The sequence below is a fragment of the Chlamydotis macqueenii genome, chromosome 25 (genome assembly GCF_036417535.1).
Source record: "Chlamydotis macqueenii isolate bChlMac1 chromosome 25, bChlMac1.mat, whole genome shotgun sequence".
In the NCBI taxonomy this organism is placed as follows: domain Eukaryota; kingdom Metazoa; phylum Chordata; class Aves; order Otidiformes; family Otididae; genus Chlamydotis; species Chlamydotis macqueenii.
In genome coordinates this window covers 2,179,281-2,198,163 of record NC_141580.1, presented here as the reverse complement: position 1 = coordinate 2,198,163, position 18,883 = coordinate 2,179,281, and the positions used below count along the sequence as shown (strand labels likewise).

Below are 18,883 nucleotides of genomic sequence, written 5' to 3'. Positions count from 1 at the left end.
CCCCCCCCCCCCCCCCCCGCGGGAGGGCCCCATGCCCCGCCCCTTCGCAGACTCCGCCCATGCAGACTCCGCCCCCTTCACGCCCCGCCCCCTTCGTGCCCGCCTTCGCCCCCCCCCCTCCTCCCCCCGCCCCTTCCGACATGGTGCCGGCCCCGCTCGGCGGCGGCAGCGACGGCCGCTCCCATTGGCCGCGCCCAGAACGGCGCCTCCCCATTGGCGGCGGGCGCGGGGGCGGGCCGTGCGCGAGCCGGGTGCGGCGCCCCGCCCCTCTTCCCGTCCCGTCCGTCCCCCCCCCTCCCTCCTCCTCCCGCCCTCGGGCCGCCGCCGCCGCCGGGCGGAGGGAGCGCCAGGCCCGGCCCGCCCGCTCCCGCGCACTGCACCGCCCCGGCCCCGGCCCCGGCCCCGGCCCCGGCAGGGCGGGCGGCGCTGCCGCCGAGTATGGCGAGCCGCCGCCTGGCCCCGCGGCGGAGCGGCGGGGGGCGCTGACCCGGCCCCGGCCCGGACGGGGCACCTCCGCGCCGGTGAGTGACCGACCAACCGACCCACCCCGCTCCCCGCCGCGGGGCCCCGCACCACCGGACGGGAGGGGGGCCCGGTGACCCCGCCCCGGGGCCTCCTGAGCCCCGCCCCGCGCTGCTCTGGGCCCCCCCCCCCCCCCAGCCCTCAGGGGTCCCCGATCCGCCCGGGACCCTCCCCGCCCGTGCCCCCCCATCCCGAAATCCGCTCCTCCCCGTGACCTCCACCCCCTCCTGGGCCCACCCGCCACCTCCCCGCCCTGTGCGGGACCCCCACAGGGGGAACCACCCCCCCTTTCCCCCCGGCCCCCCCCCCCCAATCTCCAGCTCGACGCAGCTCCCGGCTCCTACAAGGGCTCCTCAGCCGTGCCCCCCACCCCAGGCTGGCATCGCCCCGGGGGGGGGGGCAGGCAGGGTGCAGCCCCCCCCACCCCCCCCCCCTTTTGTTCGGCTCCTCCAGGCCCTGCCTGCGGCGCGGGGGGGGCTGGGCAGCACCGGGCAGGGCACCCCCGCCACCCCGCCTCGGGTCCTGCCTGCACCACACCGGGGGGGGGGGGGGGGCGCACCATGGCGGGGGGGTCCAGGAGGAACCGTCCCGTGGGGCGGGGAGCGGACGCCAGCCCGCGTTTCCTCTTTCCGCGGCGGGGGAAAGGAACCCCCGGGCCGGGCCCGGAAGCGGGTGCTGGGGGGGGGGGGTGGGGGGGCACACACACAGGGACCACACCCCCCCCGCACACTGTCGCAGTGGTCGGGTCCGAACCCCCCCCCCCCCCACTTCCATGGCAACCGGGGGATGCGAACCGCTGGCCTGTGCCCACCGTTCCGGGAGGGGCTGGTCCGGGTGTGAGTTTGGGGGGCTCCTCCCCTCTTCAGACCTGCCCTTGGGGTGGGGGGGGGGAGTGCCCTCTGCGGAAGTTGGGGGGGGGGACACGGGGGTCCTGGCCCTGCCCTGACCCCTCCCTCCATCGGCTTCCGGCGGGGGGGCGATGCGGCAAAACCCGCCGCCCCTCTGAGGGGGGTGGGCCCGCCTTTGGGGTGCATGGGGTTGGGGGGGCACCCCGAGTCCCCTATGCCCCCCCCTAGAGATGATGCTGGGAGTGTGGGGGGGCTCCTGGGGGGCCTGACGCCTTGGTGATGGCCGGGTCTGGCCCTGGGGATGGGGTGGGGTGGGGGGCTGGCGGTGGGGCGCAGGGGACGTCCCCCCCACCATGGCGGCCGGTGGGGAGAGGCTTTGTTTTGCCCCCCCCCCCGGGGAGGGAGAGGCCGTCCTGGGAGTTGGTGGGGGCCAGCCCGCGGATCAGGATCCGGGACCCTTCCCCGATTTCCCTTGGCCTACCCCGTGGGGGGGGCTGGTGCCAAGCTGGGGGACCCCCGTGTGGTGTGTCCTGTGTCCGTCCCCCCCCCCAATTCCTGAGGGGTTTAACCCAGGCCTCTTCCTCTTGCAGACACCCCACAGGTCGTGGGGGTCCGCAGGGCGTGGGGGTGGGTTATTTGGCTGGGTGGGGGGGGGGGGGGCGCTGGCTGCGGGTGAGGTGTCAGCGCAGCCCCTTCCTCTCCCCCCTCCCACCCCCCCCCACAGCGAGACCCCCGCGTGTCCTGTGCTATGAACGTTCGGCGCGACTTCTCCGCGAGCAGTTGCAAATGAAAATGGAGGATATGTCTTTGTCTGGCCTGGATAACAGCAAACTGGAGGTGAGCGGACCCCTGGGGCTGCCCCGGCCGTCCCCCCGTGGCCCCCACCTTCCCTCTGACAGCCCCCCCCAACCCCCCCCGCCCTTCCCCCAGGCCACCGCGCACGAGATCTACACGGACCTGGTGGAAGATGCCTGCCTGGGCCTCTGCTTCGAAGTCCACCGGGCGGTCAAGTGCGGCTACTTCTTCCTGGACGAGACGGACCCCGACAGCATGAAGGATTTCGGTGAGCGCCCCGCGGCTCCCCGGGGACGGGGGTGACACCGAGGGCGTCCCGGCTCCTGCTGGGAAAAGCCACGGGAGGGATTTGGGCACGGGTGATGGCCCGAGCGTGCGTCCGGCAGCGCTGGTGCTGCCGGGACGTGACTGCCCCGCCATTTTGTAAACCCCTGGGGGGAGCTGAACCCCCTAAATGTTGCCCCAAGGCACGGTGCTCTGCCCTGGGGGAGCGCCCTGGGGTGGGTAGGAGTGGGAGAGACCGCCCCCCCCCAGCTGCGCTGCCGCTGGTTTTGGGTCCCCAAGGCCAAGCTGAGGGTCTGGGAAGGGACCGGCGGCCCAAGGGACCCCCCCACTCCAGAGCAAGGCACCGGAGCTGGTGGGGCCCAGCCAGCGTCGCCTCCGCAGCGGAGCGGGGAGGGGGGGTCTGGAGGTTTGGGGGGGGGGAGCTGACGCGTGTGCCCCCCCGCAGAGATCGTGGACCAGCCTGGCGTGGACATCTTCGGGCAGGTCTACAACCAGTGGAAGAACAAGGAGTGCGTGTGCCCCAACTGCAGCCGCAGCATCGCCGCCTCCCGCTTCGCCCCCCACCTGGAGAAGTGCCTGGGCATGGGCCGCAACAGCAGCCGCATCGCCAACCGGAGGTGAGCGTGGCACCCCAAAAAACAGCCTGGGGGCTCCCGTGGCCCCCGTCCTTGTCTGGGGAAAGCGAGGCCCGAGGAGGGGACTGAGGCTGTGGGGCGGCGTCTCTTCTCGGCGCGGGGGTGCAGAGGATTTGGGCACCACCGTTTCGGCACTGATGAGCCTGGGACAGAAGCTGGGTATCCAGGCTCTCCCCGCTCCTTGCTTTTCATCCTTGCCCCCCAACTCTGGAGTCCCACCTCCATCTCCTCTTGCTCTAACCTGCTCTTTCCTTCCTTCCTTCCTTCCCAGAAAAACACACGGGGAATCCTGGCTCCTCTGTCCCCTCCTTCCCTTGGCGGTTGCTGGGGACCCCCTCATCTTTGGCACTGGGACTGTTTGGGGTGGATCCTGGGGTGCTGGGGAGGACGGGAGGATGGGGGATGGATCCGAGGGTGCCGGGGGGGACGTGGGATGGATCCCTGACTTTCCTCCCCTCCCCGCGCAGGATCGCGAGCAGCAACAACATGAACAAGTCGGAGAGCGACCAGGAGGACAACGACGACATCAACGACAACGACTGGTCCTACGGCTCTGAAAAGAAAGGTGGGGGGGCGGCGGGGTCTGCGGGTGCCAGCTCGCCCGGGGGTCCCAGCCCCCTCCTGAGGGGTGGGGGACGCACCCCAGCTGCCCCGTGGCCCTGGAACCCCAGTCCTGGGCATGCGTGGGGCTCCCCGGCTGCCCCACCCCATCACTGGGGAGGGGAGCATCCTGGCAGAGGGGGTGGAGGGTGGGCTGGCAGCAGCTGCTGCAGTATTTGGGGCTAAATCCACTGGAAAAGGTAAAAATTGTCCTTTCTGTGTCTCTCCCTGCAGCGAAGAAGAGGAAATCGGATAAGGTGAGGGGGCTGGGGCGAGGGGGCTGAGGGACACGGGGAGGGGTCACGTCGCCTCCCCCCCCAAACCGTCCCCGCTCTCCTTGCAGAACCCCAACTCGCCCCGCAGGTCCAAGTCCCTGAAACACAAAAATGGTGAGTGGGCGGGGCTCGCGGCGCCTGGGGGTGGAGCATCAGGTGTGGGGCGGGGCTTGTGCCGAATGGGGCCCCGGTGGGACGTTTGGGGTGGGCGGGGCATGTGGAGCGGGCGGGGCTTTTTGGGAGGCAGGGCTCTCCCTTGGTGGGGCGGGGGGCACACGGGGGGGGTGGGCCAGGCGCGGGCAGGGACCCCCCTCACCCCTCCTCTCTTCCAGGCGAGATCGGCGGGAACCCCGATCCCTTCAAGGTGAGCCCTGGACGGGGGCAGACGGCGCCCGCTCCCTCCTTCTGCTGCCCCCCTGGGGATGGCCCCCAGCCCCCGCCGTCCCTGACGCCGCTCTCTGTCCCCCCCCCACAGTACAGCAACTCGGCGGGGATCAACTACGAGACGCTGGGCCCCGAGGAGCTGCGCACGCTGCTCACCACGGTGCGTGCGCGGGGGCGCGGGGAGGCGCCGATGGGTGCGGGAGAAGCCCCGTCCCCGACCGGATGGGGTGCGTGGGGATCTCCCGGGATCTCTCCTGGCTCAGCTCCGTCCCGACGGGGCTTCCAGGCTGTGGGAACGGGGATGTTCACGCGCTGAACCTGGTGACAGGGACGTGCAGAAACCCCCGCGCCCCTCTGGGCGGCAGGTCCCGAGCTGGGGGGACGCGGTGGCTGCCCTGGGGGGGACAGGACGGCACGGGGAGGTTGGGGTCGCCCGGGGCCGTGGTGGTGGAGTTGCTCCTCCGCCCGCTCACCCGTCCCTTCTCTCCCCAGCAATGCGGGGTCATCTCCGAGCACACCAAGAAGATGTGCACCAGGTGAGAGCGTCCTGGCCCTTCCCTGCTCCGGGTAGGGCTGGGGGGGGGATCCCCAGGGGAGCTGGGGGGCAGCAAAACGCCTGACCCAGCCCCGCGTCTCCCCCGTCAGGTCCCTGCGCTGTCCCCAGCACACGGATGAGCAGCGGAGATCGGTCCGGGTTTACCTCCTTGGTCCCTCCGCGTAAGTGAGCACGCACACGCGTGGCGTCCAAAATGTCCCGCGGCCACCGTCCCGGGGTGGGGACGGGGACGAGGCTCTGCAAACGGAGCCTGGGGGGGGCCGGCTGGTCCTGAGCGAGAGTTGGGATGGGGACGGGGACGCCTCCGGGGGAGGCTTGGAGGGTTGGGATCGGGATGTGCAACCCAACCGGGTCCTGAGGACCTGGATCGAGCCCCTGGCATCCCCCTCGTGTTGAGGGGTGCAGCGCCGCGGGCTCTGTCCCCCGCATCCCGGGGGCTGGGGACCCCCTGTAACGCCTGTGCCCAGGTCCCTGCCCGAGGCGGAGGGCGGCGTGGAGAACGACAGCTTCGAGGTGGCGGAGAGCCAGGCCATCATGAGCCGGCTGCAGTGGGACGGCTCCTCCGACATCTCACCCTCCGACTCGGCCTCCTCGAAAGCCAGTGAGTGTTGGGGGGCGTGGGGGGGGACAGATCCTGCGGCACAGACCCCTCTGCGGGGGGCAAACCCCAGTGTTCCTGGTGGCAGGAGAGGGGACGGACGGGGCGGGGGGCTGTAGTCCGGAGCCACCTCAAAGACTCTGCTGGGATATCTTGTCACCCACCTTCCCGGGGCGGGCGGGCGTGTCCTCTGGTTTTGGGGTCCGTTTTCCTGTTTTGAGGGGGCTCCTGCTGGCCCAGCTGTTCCCCAACACCCCCATCTCCTCCCTTCCCCCCCCCGCCCAGGTACAAACAACTCTGAGTCCCGCAAGACCAAGAAGAAGAAGCCCCACTTGGGGCTGGTGAGCGGCGCCCCGGGGCTCGGCTCCAGCAAGAAGAAGAAGCCCAAGCCCCCCGCGCCCCACACCCCCAGCATCTACGATGACATCAACTGAGCTCGGCGGGAGCTGACGAGGTGGGGGGGGGACGGACGGACGGACGGACACGGGCCGGGGCAGCCCTGCGATTCGGACACAGCGGGTACCTGGGGCGCGGAGGATTTGGGGGGCGGGGGGGTGTGGGGAGGGCTGGATTTGGGAGCCCCCGTTAGTGCCCCCCTTCATCCCCGTACGTAGTTTTTGTACGTGGTGCTCCTGTCAGGGCTCTGAGGGGGCGTCTCGCTCAGAAATGGGTGCACAATCCCCCCCGCTTCCCTTCCCACTGCCCCCCCCCCCCCAAAAACCAGCTGTGCTCCCCTCCCACGCCCGCTCCTCCAGAGCCCCCTTACCCCAGCAGGGCGGGGGGCACCTGGGCCCCCAGGACAGGTCCGGAGCTGGGGGCGCAGATCCCTCCTGCCTTCGCAGTTTGGGGTCACCCCCTGGCCTGGGGCTGCCCCCCCTCTCTACGCCCCAGGCCAGCGCTCGCTGGTCGGGCTGGCTCAGGATGAGGGGGGCGTGTTGGGGCAGGGGGGGTGGGCTATTTCCTGCTCAGAGGAACAAGTGGGGACCCCCCCACACCCCACATCTGCTGTAAGCAGCTGGATTCGGCTGCTGGGAGGGGGGCTGTGCCTGGGAAATGTGCCGTAGCCCCTCCAGAGCGAACTGGGAGCTGGGGGGGGGATGCAGCCCAGCTGTGAGGCAGAGCCCCCCCCCGCCTCATGGCCCCAGGGCAGCTCTGCATCCCAGTCCCCGCATGCCTGGGGACTCGCTGCTGCAGTCGGGGGGGGGGGGGGTCTTTTGGGACCCCCAACAGCTCTGCCTCATGTTTGCCCCCCCCCACAGCCTCCAGTCTTGGGCTGGGGGGGGGCCGGGACCCCCGTCCTGCTGGATCCAGCTCCCCCCCAGCCCGGTGATAACCCCCCGACTCCGGCTGTTTGCCATCGCAGAGGCTGCGTTGGGGGGGCTCAGCCCCCTCTGTGCCCCCCCCCAAGCTGTCTGACACCCCAAGTTCGGCTGTAGTGTCCCTGGGGGGCTGCTGCGTTCCCCCCCCCCCGCGCCCCGTGCCGCGGCCGGTCGCTTCGGTGGGTCTCGTAAACCATGGTGCTCTTGACTCCGGATTCACTATTGTTCTAAAACTGCTGCTAAAGGCTGGCGCCGCGGCAGGAGCCGAGGGGGGGTCCTCACGGAGCCCGGGGCGCCCCCAAACCACGGGAGGGGCGCGCCCTCGCTGCGTGGGGACCCCCTCACGCTCCCGTCCTGCTGCGGTTGGTGGTAGCTCCCGGCACGGTTTCGGGGCGGAGGGGGGGGGCCCGGCCACCGGAGCACGCCGAGCTGGCCTTCGCGTGCCCTGGGGCCTGAGGAGCGGGGGGTCTGGGCACCCAGAAATACAGAGGACCACCCTGGGCCCCCCCCTCCCTCCCCCCGGCTCCTCCAGCCGCCTGGGCAGGGCACGACGACCGGAGGGGACAGCCTGAGCCCCTCTGGCTGCGGGAGAGGGGCCGCAGTTTGGGGTCCAAGGGGTGGAATGGGGCTGGGGGGGGGGCGGGGTTGGAGGTGCCCTGTGTCCCATTCCCGTGCCCCCCCCCCCCCCCCAGGCCCGTGTCCTCGTCCCCCCCCCAGGCCCTCCCGGGCCCTCGACTTGTATTTCTGCGCACGTACTCGCCCCGTACGGGTAGTTGTGAGGTCTGTGTGTCCCGTTCGTGGGTTGTGGCTGCCCCTGTAAATAAAACCGCATCTTGACTTGGTATCTCCAGCGCGGGGCCGGCGCCCTGATTAATTACCCGCGTTTAACGAAGCAGGGCCGTTTGTACCCCCGCCCTTGCCCAGCTCAGCTCCCACCAAAAACCCACCCGTGGGGGGCTGTTGGGGTTTTTTTTTGGTTTTTTTTTTTTTTTTTCTGAAGCGTGGGGCGGCGAGGCGGGCGCGGTTGTGCCGGCAGCCGCCCCTCGGCAGGAAGGCGAGCGCTGGGGCTGAATTTACACCTTTTATTTGCTTTTTTAAAAAGTCCCTGTGGGAAGGAAACCGCGCCGCAGCCCGTTCCGGCGCGCGGCCCCGGGCCTCGTACCCGCTGCGCCGTTGGCCCGGACGGAGATCCTGCCCTAAGGCGCCGCTCCTCCCCGGAGCCGTGCTGGGAGGACAAAATCCGGCACCCAGACTGGGACGGACGCGCCTCCGCTCGCCGGAACGCCGCGGCGCGGAACGCGAGGCGCCCGCCCGAGCACCCACCGGCTGTCCCACGAGGACGGGTTTTGGCACCTCCCCGGTCGCGTCCCTACTGTCCGTACATCCCGAACACCAGGAGCGTGAACAGGGCGGTGACGCCGATCAAGGAGACGGTGGCCGGGGCGGTGAAGAGCTGCCGGTAGTTGACGCGCAAATACCACACGACCGCCAGCGCCACCATGACGGCGGGGACCATCACGTTCCCCGCGCCGCGGGGGAGGCCGCCGGCATCGGCGGCGGCGGCAACGCTGGGGTCCGGCGGGACGGCGGCGGCGTTGCGGGAGCGGTGACAGTGGATGACGCAGTCGTCGGTGATGCGGAGCGAGCGCAGCGTCCGCCCCTGGTCCTGCAGCAGCTGCCCGCGGTAGATGAACTTCATCTGGTTCTCCTGGCCCGGGAAATATTTGCTGCGGAAAAAAGGGAAGAGGGCTGGGATGGCAGGGATGGGGCTCGGGGATGTGACGTGGGGCTGGGGACCCCCCCACCCCGTCGTAAAATTGAGGAGGGTCCTGGCTTGGGGGGACAGCAATGGCACCGCCACCCAGCGCCGTCTCGTCTTTCAAACTCGGCACCCCCTCGTTATTTTTGGAGGGATCCCTCGGCAAAGCACGGGGGTAGCGGTTCCGCCGTTGGCGGGGGGCTGTTTGTACAAGGTGGGGGGGACAGGAGGGGGGTGGGTGGGTTTGCCCTCGCGTTCCCCCCTCCTCTTCCCAGGGGTTTTACCTCTTGAGGCCCCCCACGGTGTCCTCGGGCCGGGCCACCGCCACCTCCTCCGTCTCGTTGAGGAATTTCAGCCGGATCTTGATGAGGTCGCTGCCCCCCGGGCCGGGCGGCCCCCCCGGGGCGCTGGGCTCAGCCGCCGAGCTCGGTTTGGGCAAACTCCGGATGTCCAGGAGCCGCTCCAGGCCGGGCTCGGGGGGGCTGCCGCCGGCCCCCTGCTCCGCCGCCGGCCCCGATGCTGCCGCCGCTTCCTCTTCTGTTTTCTCCTCGGGGTTTTCGGGGACCCCGGGGGGTTCCGGGGCTTCGGCCGTCCCCGCCGTCCCCACCTGGCCGAGCCGGATGACGGCCGTGTCCCCCGCTGCCACGATCGTTCCCAAAAACTGGTTGCTGCTGTCGGCGACGTAGGTGGACAGCCAGGCCAGGACCAGCGCCAGGACCAGCGCCGCCACGCCGGCCACCACCGTCACCTCGTCCCCCAGCCCTCGGACGAAGGTGGCGGCGGGGGGCTCCATCTCCGGAGCCCGGATCGACCCTCCTCAGCCCGGCACTTTGCTCTCTGCCTCGGTTTCCCCACGAAGCCCCCCCCTGCGCCGGAGGGACCACCCGGGGCTGCTTCGGGGTCGCCTTCGGCTTGGGAATAAATCCCGCTGCTGCTCCGGCGGGACGAGGAGCTGGCGGAGAGGGAGACGCTTTTCGTCACCAAGGTATGACACCGGCAAAAGCCCGGGACAGGGCGATGCCCGTGGGGACAGGGTGACGCCCGTGGGACAGGGTGATGCCCGTGGGGACAGGATGATGCCCGTGGGACAGGGTGACGCCCGTGGGGACAGGGTGACACCCGTGGGACAGGGTGAGACCCGTGGGACAGGGCGACGCCCGTGGGACAGGGCGAGACCCGTGGGGACAGGGCGACGCCCGTGGGGACAGGGTGACGCCCGTGGGGACAGGGTGACAGCCGTGGGGACAGGGTGATGCCCGTGGGGACAGGGTGACAGCTGTGGGGACAGGGTGACGCCCGTGGGACAGCCCCCCAGCTCGGAGCCCCTCGGCGATGGCGGGATTTTATTTTGGGAGGCAAAACTGACGGCTCGGCAGCGGGGACCCCGTCCCGACGTGGGGGGGGGGGGGGCGATGCTGTCGCTTCCCAGGCGAGGGGCACGGCGCCCGGGGCGGGAAGGGGCCGAGGGTCCCGGCGGGCTCCCGAAGCCCCTCGGTGTCCGGTCAGGGTCACACCAGCCTCCCCCCCCCCAACCCCCCGCGACCCCCCAGCTCCCGGAAGGGAGCGGAGCCGCGGCCGTCAGCGGGGCGAGGAGCCGGGGTAACGTCGGGCAAAGCTCGGACGGGGATTTTGGGGGGGTGGGGGGGGCACTGCCAGGCCCGGGGTGGGGTCCGAGGAGACCCAGGGTGCCCCGGGGGCGCCCTTGCTGGGCCTGGAGGGTCCCGGGGACCCCTTGCCGGTCCCAGCGGGTCCCTGCCAGCCCCGGGGGTGGGGGGGGGGGGTGTCCCGGGGGTCCCGCCCGCACTCACTCACTCACCCACCGCCGCCGCCCGCGCGCCGGAAGCGCCACGTCACAGTGCCGCCGCGAGAGGTGGGGAGGGGGGGGGCTGGGAGGGGGTAGAGGGAGAGGGCGGCGGGCGCGCGCAAAGCGCGTCACGGGCGCGCCACCACGCGCCACGCCCACTAGGCGTGTCCCGGCGCGCGCGGATGGCGCGCGGGAGGGGAGGGCGGAGCGGGGCGGGGAAAGGAGGGCGTGGCCTGTACTGGAGGGGGCGGGGCGTGAATGGCTTGGGCGTGGCCTGCGGTGGAGAGGCGGGGCGTGAACTGCATGGGCGTGGTCTACGGTGGAGGGGCGGGGGCGAGAGCGGATGTGGGCGTGGGCTCCAGCGGAGGGGCGGGGCCTGATGGGCGGGGCCACGGTCGCTGCGGCGTGGGGCGGGGCGTCGGCTGGCTCGGGTGTCCCCGGGGCTCGGCACCGCCCCGTCCCGTCCGTCCCCCCCCCCCCCGGTCCCCCCTCTCCCAGCCGGTCCCCACGGGGAAGGAGCCGCCCCGAGCGCCACGCCCTTTATTGACCCCGCGGTGGGGGGGGGGGACACACGTGGGGGGCGGGGGTCGCCCTCAGGAGATGAGGCCCTGGAGGGGCAGCTGCAGGTAGCGGCGCAGGGGGGGCGGCAGGGCCAGCTTGGGGACAGCGGCGTGGCAGCGGGCGCCCAGGTGCCGCCGGACCGCGCAGCGTGCCAGGTGCTGCAGCCGGCGCGGCTGTCCCGCCATGCGCGCGGCCGAGGCGTAGAAATCCCGGTGCTCCTGGGGACGGAGACGGGGGTGAGCGAGCTGGAGGGGGGGGGGGAAAGGGGGTGCCAAGCCCCCCCCCCCCCGCGCCCCCCTTTACCTCCCACAGCTCCGGGGGCACGGCCCCCTGCCAGCTTTCGGTGGGGGGGATGCGGTCGTAGGCGTTGAGCACCAGCTCCAGCGCCGGCGGGTGCCGGCAGCAGAACTTGAGCATCTGCCGGCAGAGACGCGTCACCGGGGCGGGGACACCGCCGCTGCGCGCGCGCGCGTGTGTGTGTGTCCCCCCCCGCCCACCCAGCACCCCCCCCCCCAATCGCCCCACCTTGGGGTGGACGGGGCCGGCGCCGTGGTCGAGGAGGAGGGCGATGGTTTCCTCGGGGCGCTGGTGCCGGTACTCCTCGACGGCGTGGAGGGCGCAGTCCATGGGGGTGTAACCGGCGCAGTTGGGGACGGCGGCGTCGGCCCCGTGGCGCAGCAGCAGCCGCACCAGCCGGGGTTGCCCGTTGCCGCAGGCGTTGTGCAGGGGAGTGTGGTCCTTGCGCCCGGCGACCCCGGGGTCGGCGCCGGCCTCCAGCAGCCGTCGGGCAACCCGGTAGTACCGCTCGGCGTCCTCGGGGCGCTCGGCGGCGGCGCAGGCGGCGTTGAGGGGGGTCTCGCCCTGGCGGGTGCGGCGGGAGGGGTCGGCGCCGTGCCGCAGGTACAGCTCCACGTGGGCCGCCAGCCCCTGCCGCGCCGCCACGTGCAGGGCCGTCAGCTGCCGGTCCCGCGTGCCCAGGTTCACCCGCGCCCCGTGCGCCAGCAGCAGCTCCGCGCACCTGGGGGGGGGACACAGGGACACGGGTGAGCCGGGGCTGGGGACCCCCCCCCCCCCCAATCACCCCCTGGACCACCCCCGGGGGCAGCAGGACGCGGGCGCTGCGGGCTGCGGTCCCACCCGGGAGCCCTGGGACTGGGAAGGGGCGGGGCTTGGGGTGAGGGGCGGGGCTTGGGGTGAGGGGCGGGGCTTGGGGTGAGGGGCGGGGCTTGGGGTGAGGGGCGGGGCTTGGGGTGAGGGGCGGGGCTTGGGGTGAGGGGCGGGGCTTGGGGTGAGGGGCGGGGCTTGGGGTGAGGGGCGGGGCTTGGGGTGAGGGGCGGGGCTTATCTATAGTGGGTTGTAGGTTGTGGGTGAGGTTCGGGTGGGGTGGAGCCTATTATGCAGATGAGGGTACCCACGTGGGTGGGGGCGTGGGTGGAGCTTTGCCAGCAGACGGGGTGGGTGGGGCCTGGTGTGTGGGAGGGGCTTGGCATGCAAATTAGGCTGGGAGCACGGGAAGGGGCTGGTGTGCAGATAGGGCTGGGCGTGTGGGCGGGGCACGGTATGCAGATTGGGTGGGCGGAGCCCGGCATGCAAATGAGCCCAGCCCTCAGACACGGCCCGTCACAGCGATTGGCTGGAGCAGGGGTTGGGGGGGCGTGACAAGGGCGGGGCTTGCTATGCAGATGAGGGGCGCGGCAGGCAGTGGGCGGGGCCTACGCGAGGCTGTCGGGCGCGGTGCAGAGGTGCAGGGGGGCCGAGCCCTCGGCGCTCAGCAGGTTGGGGTCGGCCCCGAAGGCCAGGAGCAGGCGGGTGCAGTCGGGGCGGGGGGCGGCGGCGCTGTCGTGCAGGGGGGCCCGGCCCCCCACCACCGCGTCCACCTCCGCCCCGCGCAGCAGCAGGTGCCGGGCGCAGTCGCCGTAGCCCCGGCCGGCCGCGATGCGCAGGGCCGACGTCTGCTGCCGCCGGGGGCTCAGCACCCACAGCCCTGCGGAGGGGGAGGCGTCAGGTGGCGGAGGGGGTACGCACCCCTCCCCCTGCACCAGACCCCCCCACCCCAACATCCCCCCCCTTGCCTCCACCCCAGGAAATCCCTGGGAGGGAACAACCCCAGGATTGCACCCACCCCCCCGCCCCCACCAGTCCTTTCCCAGGTACGGGTCCGGAATCCCACCACCCCCAAAATCCGAGCAGCCGGCCCTCCCACCCCCAGCCCCCGAGGAGCTGCACCCTCACCCCCCACCCGCCTATTTTTTTTCAGAGAGCCCAGCAGGGAAGGGACCCCCGCCAGCCCCCCCCCCTCCATACCCTGCTCGGGCGACCACACCAGCTCCTCGCTGATGGTCTCCATCACCAGGTTGGCGGTGGTCTCGTCCTTAAAGATGCTCTTGACGCGCAGGAGGTCCCCGGCGTACAGGGCGTTGTGGACGGCGGGGTCGCGGCAGTACTGGGGGCGCCGGGAGGAGGTGAGGGGGGGCCGGGGACTCGGGGGTAAGAACCGGCGCGTGGCCGATTCCCGAGCCAGGGCTCGCCGGCGATCCTCCTGCTCCAGCAGCTCTCGCTGGAGCCGCAGCGAGCGCAGGGCGGAGGAGGTGAAGGCGAAGGTTTCCTGAGCCATGGGCGCCCCGGGAGGGCAGGGGGGTGGCTGGTGGTGGGGGGCGGGGGGGCAGCGAGGTGCCTCCGCGCCCGGCTGGGGGGTTATAAATAGGGCCGTGCCCCGCGCACGAATGCTGAATCAAGAAGCCAGGGCACCCTATAAATAACTCCCCCGGGGTGGTAAACAGGGTCACGTTGGCGCGGGGCTGCCAGGGAGTTTAACCTGTTGGTGGGTGCGCGACGGGGACGGCACCCGCGGGGCAGGGACCCCGGTACCCCCCAACCCCGCAGGGCTGGGGCAGAGCCCCCGGGGGAGGATGGGGAGAGCAGGGACCCCCACAGGGGAAGAGTTTGGGGTGCGGGAGCTCAGCAGAGAGGGGATGGCGACAGCAGCAGGGGGCACAAGGCAGGGACAAACAGCCCTTTAATGCAGGTTTGGGAGCCGAGAGCGGCCACCCCGCCCGGAGGAGCGGGCTCAGGCGCCGAGGCCTTGCCCACCCGGGTCCCCCGGCTCTCGGCTCCAGAACAGACGCAACAGACGTACGGAAAACGGAGCTGGCGGGTGACGCACCGCCTGCTCGCCCGGCCTCCTCGCCGGGCCGCGGTTCAGCCCGCACCGTGCCGGCAGCGACCGTCTCCCCGGCCCCGCGGCCGTGCCGCGGCACCCCGAGGTCAGCAGCAGTTGGCCTGGGCCGCAGCGGAGAAGAAATCCTCAGGCAGCTCTCCCAGGAGCCCGTCCAGGTCATCTGCGCGGCCGAGGGAGGAAATGCGGGAATTTTACTTGAGTATAGAGGAATCGACTCCGCGTAGCGGGACCACGGTGGGCCGAGACCCCTGCTTTGGCGTTACAGGGGAGGGGAGCCACCGCGCAGCCCCAGGACATCGAGCTTCTCCTCCCTGCCCAGAGCGCGACCAACTCACCCGTGTCGCAGCCGTCGGCTCCCAGCGGCTCCTCTCGCCCGGGCCCGGGGCTCTGGGGGTGCAGGGAGGAGCCCCCAGCAGACGGCTCCGCGCTGTGGCTGCCCGTCCTCGATCGGCCCCAATCCCCAGGGACGGGGACGCTCCGGGGGGGCTGTGCGGGGTGGGCCGGGAGTAGCCCAGCCTGGGCAGGGACCTGCACAACCCAGCGCAGATGAATTGTTGGGGGCCCACAGGATTTATCTGTCCCTCCCAAGTCTCCCTCTTACTCCCCGGTTGCTCTCGAGGGTCCCCCGCACTCCAGACCCCCCCCCGCTAATACCCCTGGGGGGTCCCAGCATCCCTGTCCCTCCAGAGCCGTGGGCACCCTGCCCTCCCTCACCTCCCGCTGCACTGACGGCTGCGAGGAGCCGCCCTCGGGCTCGGGCGGGTAGATCTTGAGCAGGTTGTTGGGGGTGACGTTGAGGTAGTGGTTGCGGTGGGACGGGGAGAAGACGCCCACCTGCCAGGACAGAGCGACGGGATGGAGCCAGAGCTCCGGCTTCCGATGGCACCACCGGCCCAGGGAGGAGCTGCAGGAGCCCCGCGTCCCGTTCCGCGGGGACGTGAGCCCGGCAGCCGGGCGCGGTGAGCCCCAAACAGCCCCAAACTTGTCGGTGCTGCTTGGAAATCTGCCTGCGCGTCTCCCACCTGCTTCAGGAGCAGCACCGAGCCGGGCCGGAGCTCGCTCTGTCTCTCTTCCAGCAGCAGGCGATGCACTGTGCCCTGCATCTCCCCTGCGGGCAAGGAGGGGCCCGTCGGCCACGGGGAGCCACGGGCCAGTAGCCCCAGCCCGACGGGGGCACGAGCGCGGCCGCGCTTACCGGTCGGGTCCCTGAACACGGCACCGGCATCGACGTTGGTCCTGGTCAGGGCCTTGATCATGACAGCCATGCTGGGCACCTTGTTCTTGGGGAGCTGCTTCAAGGCTGCCTGCACACGAAGACCCTCATCACACGGGACGGCTGCCGCCATCGGCCCCCTCCCCACAATTGATGCCCAGCCCCGAAAACAGCGCTGAGGGGCAAGGGGAGAGCCGGAAAGCCGAGTCCCCGGGGCCGGTACCCTCACCCCGGGTCCCCCTCACCTTGCGCAGCACCATGACCACGCTGTACGTCCTGAGGAAGCAGCTGGGGTCCCTCTCGTCCAGCCCCAGCTCCGTCTTCATGGCAAGCCAGGGGCCCTTCCCGAAATCCTCTTCTGCAGGCGGAGAGGAGCTGGGCAGTCCCTGGAGTCACAGGACAACCGTGGTCACCACGCCGGCATCCCGCGGCCCCCGCACAGCACAGGGGGAAGCCCCGGGGACCCCCTCCCCTCTGAAAGCCTGGGGACCGCCCGTAGCAGCGCCGCTGGGATTCGTATCCGGATCCGCGCCGGAGCAGGGGGTTACCTCCGTCCGCGGCTTCGCCACAGCACCGTGAGCCGGAGTTTGGGGAGCGGAAACGAGGATCTCCTCCAGCAGCTTCCCAGCGTGCTTACGGGGGAGACAGAGAGAGATGTTTGGGGTTTAGCACCCGGTCCCAGGCAGAGCTGCCCCCCGCCCCGTCCCCCGCACCCACCTGCTGGGGCAGGATCCCGGCGGGGCCCGGGAACCGCCGAGTCTTGCCCTGCGCTGGGAGTCGCGGGGCGGCCCCGGGGGCTTTGCTGGCCGCCGTCACCAGCTGCACGAGGTGGTTGGTGACCACCGGCGTCTGCAGGCTGCCCAGGGCCGGCCTGGGCGCCTGCCTCGGCAAGGGCTCCGCGCAGCTCAGCGAGGCCGATGGGTCGGCGGGGGGCAGCCGGGGCGGGGGGCAGCTCTGCCTGGGACCCTGCGCCGTGGGGGTCCGGGGCACCCGCGGCCCCGCTGAGGAGCTGCTCGCTCCCGGCTGGCACGGGGATGCCTGGAAAGGCCTCGGTGCCGGACCCCCGGGAGCAGGGCTGGAGCCCCAGGAGCTGCCCGGCTTTCCCAAGGGGGTGGGGGGCGCGGGGGGGCAGGCACCGGCTGCGCTGGGCCGCAGCACCAGCTTGGGAGCGGGAGCTGCCTGCGGGGTGGGCAGGGGGTCCTGCCTGTCCTGCACCCCCCCGGGGCCGGGGGAGACCAGCCCCTCTCCCACCCGCAGCTTCTTGGGGGGTGCCCGTTCCGGGGGGCTCTTCTGCCCCGTGCGCATCTGTGGGGGCTTCTCCCACTGGCTGGGGGGGGGCCGGACGGCACCGGCCCCCGCTGCCGTTTCAGGGCCCTCCAGCTCCATGCAGGCGGCCAGGAAGAGGTCGTTGTCCAGCTCATCTTGGGGGGCCGATCCCCCGGCCGGGGGTCCTGGGCAGCCAGCGTGCCGCTCCCCCTGCCCGGCGAGGGGCCGCAGGCCGGGGGCTTTACCGGAGCGGTGAGCGAGCGGGGGTCCCAGCAGGCGGAGGGGCTGCAGGCTGGGGGCCGGGGACAGGGACGGCGACAAACGCCCGGGGATCACGAACCGGTTCTCTGCGTCCTCCACGGCGGAGAGGAAATCCTGCGGGAAGAGACCGCGCCGGGCAGCCGAACCGCCCCGTCCCCGCGCCCCCGGCCCACCCGCGGGGCCACGCAGGACCCTGCCCGGGTGGCCCCTGAGGATTAAAACCCAGAGCACGAAACCTCCTAACGAGTTACGGCCGCCTAACGAGGCACCCGCGCCCGCAGGCCGGGGGGGGTTCGAACCCTGGGGGGGTCCCCGGGAGCCCCCCCCCAGCCCTCACCTCGTCCTCCAGGTCCCCGTCGGCCCCGAAAAGCTTCTGGAGGTGGCTGGCCTGCGGGAAGGGGGTGTGAGGGTGGGGGGGACACCATGGGGTGCCCCCCCTCAACCCTGCCCAGACCCCAGAGCGCCCCTGCGCCCCCCGCTCCCTCCCCTGCGGGAAAGGGGGGACACCCCGCACCCCCCCGGCCGGGGACCGCAGCAGACCCCGAGAGCCCCGTGGCGGAGGCCTCGTCCCCTCCCACGGGGACCCTAAACCTCCCCCCCGGCTGCATGCCCCCCCTGGGGACCCCAAAGCCCCACGGGGACCCCAAATCTCTTCAAGGGGACCCTAAACCGCCCCCACCCCCCCCGCCCGGACCCGTTGCCGTTACCATGGCAGCGGCGCGGCCCAGGCCCCGAAAGCGGAAGCGGCCGGGCCGGGACGCGAACCCGCGGCCCCGGGGGCGGGTGGGGGGCGGGAACGGCCCCTTTAAGGGAGCGGCTCGCGGCTCTTAAAGGGGCGGTGGCAGCGCCGCCCCGCCGCCGTCTGTCCGCCCCTGGGCCCGCCCCGGCCGCCCCTCGGGTCCCCACGCGTGTCCCGTGTGCACACGCGTGTGCCCCGCGGCGCCGGCGGTGACTCAGCTCGGCCCCGGCCCGGCGTGATTCATCCCCGCCCGCCCCCGCGGGGCCGCGCACGCGTCCACCCCCCCCCCCGCGACCCTCCCGCACCCCCGGCCGTCACACACACGCGTGTGCAGGCAGCTGGGGGGCACCCGCAACCCCCTGTGCGCGCTCACGCGCGTGTGTGACCCCTGCACGCACCCGTGCGCAGCTGCACACAGGCCGTTGTGCACAGCGCACGCGTGTCGTCGCACGCCCGCGACGGAGACGCGCTCACACACGTGGGATTCCCTGCCAGCCTGTTGCACAGGTGTGTTCACACACGTGCGTTCACACGCTGACATGCAAGAGCAATTGCACATGCGTGTGCAGCTGCACGCCAGCCTGTAACACACGTGTGTTGCTGCGTGCCACGCTGTCGCACACAGCGTGCGGCACGCGGTCGCACGCACACACACACGCGTGCTGTTGCACGCCAGCCCATGGCGCATACGCACACCTACACGTGGTCGCACGCACACACACGTGTGCTGTTGCACACCAGCCCACGGCGCACATGCACACCTACACGCAGTGCTCAGTGTGCACTCACACGCCCACGTGTCATCGCATGCCCATGACACATGCATGTCATCGCACACCCACGACAGAGACGCTCTCACACACGTGGGATTCCCTGCCAGCCTGTTGCACAGGTGCGTTCACACGCATGCGCTCGCACGCTGACATGCAAGAGCAATTGCACATGTGTGTGCAGCTGCACGCCAGCCTGTAACACATGTGTGTCGCTGCATGCCACGCTGTCACACACAGCGTGCGGCACGCGGTCGCACGCACACACACACGCGTGCTGTTGCACGCCAGCCCACGGCGCACATGCACACCTACACACAAGTGCTCAGTGCACACTCACACACGTGCTGTTGCACGCCAGCCTGCCGCACGCCCACACGTGCACCGTCGCATGCCAGCCCGCAGTGCACACGCAGGGATTCACATGCGTGTGCGATTGCGCGCTAGCACGTGGTGCGCGCACAGGGATTCACACGCGTGTGCGATTGCGCGCTAGCACGCGGCGCGTGCACAGG

At 71.8% G+C, this 18,883-nt stretch overlaps 4 protein-coding genes across 5 annotated transcripts; 1 reads left to right on the top strand and 3 right to left on the bottom strand.

Moving 5' to 3' along the window:
- Positions 1 to 325: 325 nt before the first annotated feature.
- Positions 326 to 7,667, top strand: ATXN7L3 (ataxin 7 like 3). Of its 2 annotated transcripts, XR_015261110.1 has the most exons (14): positions 326 to 521; positions 2,095 to 2,207; positions 2,301 to 2,433; positions 2,896 to 3,067; positions 3,553 to 3,650; positions 3,920 to 3,942; positions 4,029 to 4,074; positions 4,293 to 4,324; positions 4,436 to 4,504; positions 4,837 to 4,880; positions 4,990 to 5,061; positions 5,368 to 5,501; positions 5,784 to 6,763; positions 6,821 to 7,667. XR_015261110.1 is itself a non-coding variant. In XM_086766821.1 (13 exons), the coding sequence occupies exons 2-13, from the start codon at positions 2,157 to 2,159 to the stop codon at positions 5,930 to 5,932; spliced, it is 1,023 nt and encodes a 340-aa protein (XP_086622947.1). In that variant the 5' UTR covers positions 326 to 521; positions 2,095 to 2,156; the 3' UTR covers positions 5,933 to 7,667. The 2 variants fall into 2 exon arrangements, 1 of the variants encoding a protein (XP_086622947.1); XM_086766821.1 differs by having other exon boundaries at positions 5,784 to 7,667.
- Positions 7,668 to 8,127: 460 nt separating this feature from the next.
- On the bottom strand, positions 8,128 to 10,479 carry TMUB2 (transmembrane and ubiquitin like domain containing 2). The gene is made up of 3 exons (XM_086766823.1): positions 10,393 to 10,479; positions 8,861 to 9,528; positions 8,128 to 8,544 (listed from the first exon to the last, which is right to left on the bottom strand). The coding sequence occupies exons 2-3, from the start codon at positions 9,367 to 9,369 to the stop codon at positions 8,187 to 8,189; spliced, it is 867 nt and encodes a 288-aa protein (XP_086622949.1). The 5' UTR covers positions 9,370 to 9,528; positions 10,393 to 10,479; the 3' UTR covers positions 8,128 to 8,186.
- A 427-nt stretch (positions 10,480 to 10,906) lies between these two features.
- ASB16 (ankyrin repeat and SOCS box containing 16) lies at positions 10,907 to 13,651 on the bottom strand. Its single transcript, XM_086766822.1, has 5 exons — positions 13,246 to 13,651; positions 12,658 to 12,925; positions 11,467 to 11,959; positions 11,245 to 11,358; positions 10,907 to 11,159 (listed from the first exon to the last, which is right to left on the bottom strand). The coding sequence occupies exons 1-5, from the start codon at positions 13,553 to 13,555 to the stop codon at positions 10,974 to 10,976; spliced, it is 1,371 nt and encodes a 456-aa protein (XP_086622948.1). The 5' UTR covers positions 13,556 to 13,651; the 3' UTR covers positions 10,907 to 10,973.
- A 288-nt stretch (positions 13,652 to 13,939) lies between these two features.
- HROB (homologous recombination factor with OB-fold) lies at positions 13,940 to 17,696 on the bottom strand. The gene is made up of 10 exons (XM_086766673.1): positions 17,567 to 17,696; positions 17,197 to 17,247; positions 16,050 to 16,973; positions 15,881 to 15,964; positions 15,578 to 15,718; positions 15,315 to 15,423; positions 15,142 to 15,227; positions 14,834 to 14,953; positions 14,455 to 14,647; positions 13,940 to 14,279 (listed from the first exon to the last, which is right to left on the bottom strand). The coding sequence occupies exons 1-10, from the start codon at positions 17,567 to 17,569 to the stop codon at positions 14,206 to 14,208; spliced, it is 1,785 nt and encodes a 594-aa protein (XP_086622799.1). The 5' UTR covers positions 17,570 to 17,696; the 3' UTR covers positions 13,940 to 14,205.
- Between the last annotated feature and the right edge of the window lie 1,187 nt (positions 17,697 to 18,883).